The sequence below is a fragment of the Solanum verrucosum genome, unplaced genomic scaffold (genome assembly GCF_900185275.1).
Source record: "Solanum verrucosum unplaced genomic scaffold, falcon-dt-bn FXZP01000217.1, whole genome shotgun sequence".
Classification (NCBI taxonomy): domain Eukaryota; kingdom Viridiplantae; phylum Streptophyta; class Magnoliopsida; order Solanales; family Solanaceae; genus Solanum; species Solanum verrucosum.
This window is the reverse complement of record NW_026020032.1, coordinates 333,257-340,234: the sequence shown is the minus strand read 5'-3', so window position 1 is coordinate 340,234 and position 6,978 is coordinate 333,257. Positions and strand designations below refer to the sequence as shown.

General features: G+C 31.5%; 2 protein-coding genes across 3 annotated transcripts; one reads left to right on the top strand and one right to left on the bottom strand.

Moving 5' to 3' along the window:
• The first annotated feature begins 2,039 nt into the window (after positions 1-2,039).
• LOC125821491 (casparian strip membrane protein 2) lies at positions 2,040-3,047 on the top strand. The gene is made up of 3 exons (XM_049500909.1): positions 2,040-2,455; positions 2,546-2,669; positions 2,767-3,047. The coding sequence occupies exons 1-3, from the start codon at positions 2,238-2,240 to the stop codon at positions 2,980-2,982; spliced, it is 558 nt and encodes a 185-aa protein (XP_049356866.1). The 5' UTR covers positions 2,040-2,237; the 3' UTR covers positions 2,983-3,047.
• Positions 3,048-3,234: 187 nt separating this feature from the next.
• Positions 3,235-4,074, bottom strand: LOC125821489 (photosynthetic NDH subunit of lumenal location 2, chloroplastic). 2 transcript variants are annotated; one of them, XM_049500908.1, is made up of 3 exons: positions 3,697-4,074; positions 3,561-3,627; positions 3,235-3,475 (listed from the first exon to the last, which is right to left on the bottom strand). In XM_049500908.1, the coding sequence occupies exons 1-3, from the start codon at positions 4,041-4,043 to the stop codon at positions 3,377-3,379; spliced, it is 513 nt and encodes a 170-aa protein (XP_049356865.1). In that variant the 5' UTR covers positions 4,044-4,074; the 3' UTR covers positions 3,235-3,376. The 2 variants fall into 2 exon arrangements, with proteins under 2 accessions (XP_049356865.1, XP_049356864.1); XM_049500907.1 differs by having other exon boundaries at positions 3,561-4,074.
• Positions 4,075-6,978: the final 2,904 nt, after the last annotated feature.

The following is a 6,978-nucleotide window of genomic DNA, read 5'->3' as shown; positions in this document are numbered from 1 at the left end:
CGTTAGAGTGAAGGACATATATGCTCTAGTTTTTGGACGGCAGAGGCATCAATGTCTCAAAAGTATGACGGAGGGTATCTGCATACCATTTATGATAGCTCGGTGATATATTTGTTCCTTTTTCCCTGTAATATATCAAAAGATCTTCTGAATAATTTCTTGAGAAAATGGACAAATATACCCTTGAACTATCGTAAATGGTATGCAAATATCCTCCATCATACTTTTAGGACATTGGTGCCCTTGCCGTCAAAAAACTAGAGCATATATGCCCTTCACTCTAAGAAGACTAAATAGGGACACGTGGCACAATCTTATCCGTCGATCCTATATTTATTAAATGTCGGGTCGGTGGATAAGATTATGACACGTGTATGTCTGTTAGTATAAATGGTATACATGCTCTCATTTTTAGATGACAAGGACACCAATGTCCCAAAAATATGACGAAGGCTATTGCAACCAGTTACGATAGTTCGAGATATATTTGTTCTTTTTCCCTAATTTCTTTAATTATTCAGTAATGTCTGTCTTGCGCACATTGATTGCATCGTTCTTGATCACATTCAGAAATCTTCTATACTTCTCATAGCTTACCTATCATTTCCAAAGTAGTATATCCTTCGTGTTCTAATTCATGTGCTATAGTCTGAATCAATATAGAATTCAAAAACAATACGTAAATTTTTAAAACATTATAGAACTTTAATATCAAATACTTATACCTCTTGTATTATTAAAAAAATAAATCCTACATTACACATTTACACCCGTTATGATATCTCTATTGTTCAAAAAACATTTAAACCTTTTATATAATTACAAAAAAGAGAAATTTATACTATATTAAAATATTATAATTAAATTAAATTACAAATAAATTATGTATTTTAAGTGTAAGAACTAATAGGGTTATAACCAATAGTTGGTAGTTAAGTAATTTGTGTTCATTTCTTATTTATGAGTACCTACTCCTAAAATGATCGTTAAGGTCATTCACTTGATTTCCTCAATGACTTTACTATCGATGAATCAAGATATGCTAAGCAGGTGTCAAGGCGAAGACATTGGTGGTGGATATGCTAACGATCTCGAAAGCAATGTCTTATTTGTAGATCTACATGTTTTTTTGGTAGAAATAGAGATATTATATATAAACTTAAAGCTGAAGCCCACAGGGTTCATTGTTCATTACATAGTTGAAAATAGGGGATTTCTCGTAATGTCATTAGAACTAGATTTTGCTGCCGATCTACATATTGATCTTTATTAGACTAGGATGCAAGAAAGTTTCAAAATATAAATGATCAACACGTATTTATTCTCCTTTTAAGGAATAATTTTTTTGTTAAATTTTTATCTTTGTTTTTTTAAAAATCATAAAAATAACTGATATGTATCCATAAACCATGTAACATACTAGCTGAATAAGTTTGTGTAACGAAGCAAAAGCAGAACTAAAAAAAATGAAATAAAAAGGTTCACAACTAGAAATAAGTTAGATTTTGACCTACTCCATAAACTTATTCTCTGCTTTATTGCTCATTGTTAATTAAAAAGTCAGCGTGTGATTATTAATCATTGAACTTTCTTATATTCTAATTTCTCATCTTCGATTCTCATGTTCAAGTACAACTTTGTGCCTAATCCAAAAAACCATTTAGGACCATAGCCATTATTATTAGTATATTATCAATTGACCTAGTATAACAAATCAATGATCATAAAGTATGTTTGCAAAACATTTAAAAAACAAAAAAAAAATAGGACAAAGAATGTTGCAGTTTCTATCGAAAACAACCTCTCTGTTCCATAAAGTTAAAAGTGACGTATGTGTACATGCTATCCTTCTTAGACCACACTTTTGGAATTACAACGATTCGTGTATTGTTGTAATGTCGCGGTTTCTTGTGTATAATGATACATTTTCATGAAAAAAAATGTTTCCAAAGTACATGTTATGAAGAAAGTAGAGCAGGTAAAAAGTCTAGCAAGTTAATGCAAGACTTAACTACTTCATGGAATATCATGTATTGAACCAGAAAGTTGTACATTTCATTGATTAAATAAGCAAAAGCAACAACTAATTATGTGTCATCAAAACCTAATATTATTTGCAACTCTGTTACATGATTTGGTTCACTTGTTAGTATAAATTCGCGGTCGATCATACTTAACATACAGATCATAACAACAAAATTTGATTTGAGTTTCAAAGTTTGAGCTAAAAGGGAAAGATGAAGGCAGTATCAATTGAAGCTGGAGAGGGATCAAAGGCCAAAAGAGTTCATGGAGTAAACAGAGGGATCTCTGTATTTGATCTTGTTTTACGTATCGTTGCACTTGTTGGAACCTTAGCAAGTGCTGTGGCAATGGGTACTGCAGATCAAGCACTTTCATTCAGTACACAGATTGTAAATTTTGAAGCTCAATATGATGATATCGACGCGTTTAAGTAAGCAACATTGCCAACATATTAGTACATGAAACAGAACTGTATAAAGGTTAACTAACACATTTTTTGTTTTGTTTATTGTGATTGAAGGTTTTTCGTGGTTTCGAATTCTATAACTTGTGTATATCTTGCACTTTCTATCCCTATTTCAATCTTTCACATTATCAGAAGTAGAGCAGGAAAGAGCAGAGTTTTGCTCATTGTTCTAGACGCGGTAATACATTAAGTTTCTACTCAAGTTTTGATATTTAGTAGTACTTTGTTATGATGTTGTGTTGATATCTTTTTATACTTTGTGAAAACTTTTGAAGATAATGCTGGTTTTCCTCACATCTGGAGCATCTGCAGCAGCCGCGATTGTGTATTTGGCACACAATGGGAACACTTCAACTAACTGGTTTTCGATATGCCAACAGTATACAGATTTCTGTCAGCGTTCTGCTGGATCACTTATTGGTTCGTTTGGTGCAATGGCCTTGATGGTTCTACTTATTATTTTGTCATCTATCGCGTTATCCAGGCGCTAAAGTGTCATAAAAGGAGACTGGCTACACTAGCAATTGCTAGCCTTTGTGTTTATTTCTGTGTGTGTATTGTGTTTGTAAATGTTTAGTTTCATGATTTGCATTTCATTGTATCAAGATTATCATCAGTTGTATCACAAATGAAAAGATTTCCTCCTTACTACAATGTTTTCGTCTTTCAAAAATCACGTTTAGTCAACTAATAGTTATTCTCTCAAAAAGTCGTAAGTCAAATCAACTCACACACCAAATATGTATTCATAAGCTCTAATTTGTTTATTGAAGAAAGTCATTTTTTTGAACAAACTAATGAACATAAAATTGAGACTATTTCAATTGCTAGTGTATATAATTTCAATCACCTCTGAGTCTGATGATGTTATGAAAACTCTTGACATCATGCAAGTAATCCCACCAATTCATCAATCGATTTCAACGTCTTCTCATAGAATACACGAGATTCATATACCTTTGGGGTTCGAATGTAGTAATCAAACTGCAAACGAAGAAAATACATAGAAATATTCATAACACTGAATAGAACCTCGAAAATTTCTGAACAGGGAAATAAGGACAGTTACCTCAGCCATGTTATCAGTAAGCTCATTGGCAGTTTTAATATAAGACTCTTTTCGACTTTCAGGCACCCTGGACAAGGCATTCTTCATGTCCTGTTTAAGATAAGCTGATTTAAGACGAATATAAAACAAGACATACCTCCATGAGTTAGTCTCCAACATTTCCTTAATACTATGTAGTCCATCTGCTGTTTGGCGAATTCGTGCTACTGCATCTTCAGGGGACAATCCAGGCTCAAAGAAATGTTCTCTTAAGAATGATCGAACGCCCCAATTTTCAGCTAATGCTAAAGGGGTGAATGGTAGGCCTAGTGTCAATGGAGTGGCTAGAAAAGTCGCGATAAGTTTTCGTCTACATGTGAAATTCTCTTCATTAGTTGATAAGTTTGATTGGATTTTGGGTAGTGTCTTGCATTGTGTGTGATGAGTTTTGGTTATTTTGATTTTTGGATGGAACAAAGTTGTTGGATTTGTGAAAGTGGTCATGTTTGTGTAACAAAGTTAAAGAATGTTTGATGGTTTTTGAGACTTTTGGTGTGTGTTTGGATGGATAGTAATTGATTTCCCTAAATCCAAAATGGACCTTAGGTTTTGGTGACTTGGCAATTATTTTATCCTCTTTTTTTTCCCAATAAAATTGGTGTTGTTGGGTCAATGGTTAAGAGGCTTTGTTCTAGTTGGCCCAATTTTAGAATTGTTAACTTTGGGCTGGCCTGTTCACTTGAAAGGTTCACATTACTTCGGAATCAATCAAGACAGAACACTAGTAGCCCTATTTTGTAGACAGGTTGGGATCAATCTTTTAATTTTTATCTCGTTGAACAATGTTCCACTGATTTTCTGTAATCCCTAGGCATATCCTTGACACTGCTTACAAAATCATGTTATGAATATGGTTATATTATTTGACCTTCATACTTGCCAATATTTTTTTTGACCTTAATACTACAAGTTGTATCTCAATTCTCATATCAAAACAAATTTGAGTTCAAAATTGGGATAAGACACTAGATAGATCTAAATTATGGTGAAAATTTCAACTACACACCCTGCCAAAGAGTGGAGTAATGGTATGAGGATTAGTTATCCCGAATTAAAACAATGAAATTACCAAAAACACCCTTGAAATCTCTGAAATCTTTTTTCTACTAAATAAGGTGGAGAATATTTTTGTAAACAAATTATTTCTTCTTTGAAATTATGGAATACATGTTATTTAGTTTTCAATATAACAAATCAAACAATATCAATAAATCATTTTCATGCATAAAGAGAATTAAAGCAATTTAGGCAAAAAGAATACATTCTTGATTGTGCATGAATAATTGCTTTACAGCCAAAAAATCTAATGTCTCTAGCTCCCACATAGTTGGACTAATAATAATTGCTTTAAAAATTTAAGCCACACCTTTAATGACATCCAGTGGGGCTACCTATTCATATATAGTACTTACAGAAAATGATAGATGAGAAATGAATGGATTGGGATGAGAAAATGATCTAAACAAATCACAATAATAAAGTTCAATTAAATGAATCCTCATTAACTAAAAAAAATAACTACAATATTTTTATAATCCCTATTAGTATAAGGGTCGTTAATAATCTGTTTGGCTAAACTTTAAAAATATAAAAAATGTTTGACCAAATTTTAAGCAAAGAACTAAGTGCTTGTAAATAGTAATCATATTCGTCAAATTATGGCATGTGTAGAAATACGTCTTGAAAATATTGGTCAAATATAAACTACAAATAAAAATACTTCACAAATGATTTGGTTAAACACAAACTGATCAATCAAAGTACTTTTTCAAAATTATTTGATAAGATGTACTTATCAAATTAAGTTGATCTTAGTAGCTTTGTCAAACACGCTATAAAAGACTCCTAAAAAGCATAGAACCTAACACAAATATATTAACATACATGTATCAAAGGGTGTGGCTTAGTGGTCAACGTGGTTGAGAATCTTGAGGCCTTAGGTTAAAAATTCAGCGGAGACCAAAAATACTAGGAGTGATTCTTTCCATCTGTCATAGCCTTAATGGACAGAATTACTTGATACATGTTGCTGGTGGGAGGTGACAGGTATCCCCTGGAATTAGTCCAGGATCATTAAAAATAAAACATATCAACATACAAATTAAAGTCAACTAATTGCTATCGAAGGTATAATTCTCTTTTTCTTTCATTGTGTTTTAATCTTCCGCTATATTCACATTAATTGCAACAAATTAAAGATATTTTAAAACAAACGTTCTTTTCATATGATTTTAGGTTTATCTCTCATCTCCCTTTCGAACACGTTCACTCATGCTTTCACACCTATAGCCTGATGTACCTACGAGTTATCGTTCACACAAAAAATGCCAAGTTTCTCTCATTTTATCCTGAAAGTATGTTACTTGCCAATTAAGGAAAGAAAAACACAAAGACCATAAGATAATTTACTAAATTAGTGTATATATTTAAGGAGTACGTAGTAGATGCCGTGAACGGCACTAAGAAGTATTACCATATTTTTTGACTTATAAGATAGTTACATGCATGCATCTAGTCGCAATTCACAAACATTTTCTTTTGAAATACGAAATTATATGAATAAAGAATAACTCTATAAAAAGAAAATTAATGATTTATATAAATCGCTTAGTGAAAAAAGTATCGTTTTTCAACACGTGTCTATGAACATCCGTCAAAACACTATAAAAATCAACAAAAAGTTGGCAATACGTACTCCCATGTTGTTGTGCTCAATAATATTAATATTAAGTTATCAGGTTATTAAAATATGGAATTGTCATAAGGGATTTTTCTTTCCCTTTTTGGGTAATTAATTATTGGGGTATGCATGCCCAAGTGATTGTTTGTGTAAGTCGCTCGTCATCATGACTAATCTTGATTAGTCGGAGCTCTAATGCAGATCTGGACATTAAGTGAAACAAAATGACTAATCTTAATTAAGGAATACTTTTATAGAGTCAAACTTATTTATAATGTTGTTGTTTGTCTGAATATTTTCAATTGCTATGATAAAATATTATTATAAAGAATATCTAATATAACATAGAATGAAAAATATATCGATTCTAAAAAGAACTTGACCGTTATAATGGAATATTGTTATAGAGGAGATTATTAAAGAGAGATCCACATATAAATACATGACTATTTGGCATATAAATCTTTAGCAATAAGTATAATTTAATCAACTATAATGAGTTATTTTACTATTTTTCTTAATTTAGTACTTACTCTGTCTAACAATACTTGTCCAATTTAGAAAATCAAGAGATAATTTATCTTTTGTGTCTTTTTTACCCTTTCTATTAAATATTATTTACTCCCTCTGTCCCTAATTACTTGTCCACTTTTGAATTGACACACCTGTTTAGAAAATAATAATTGACATAATGAGTTT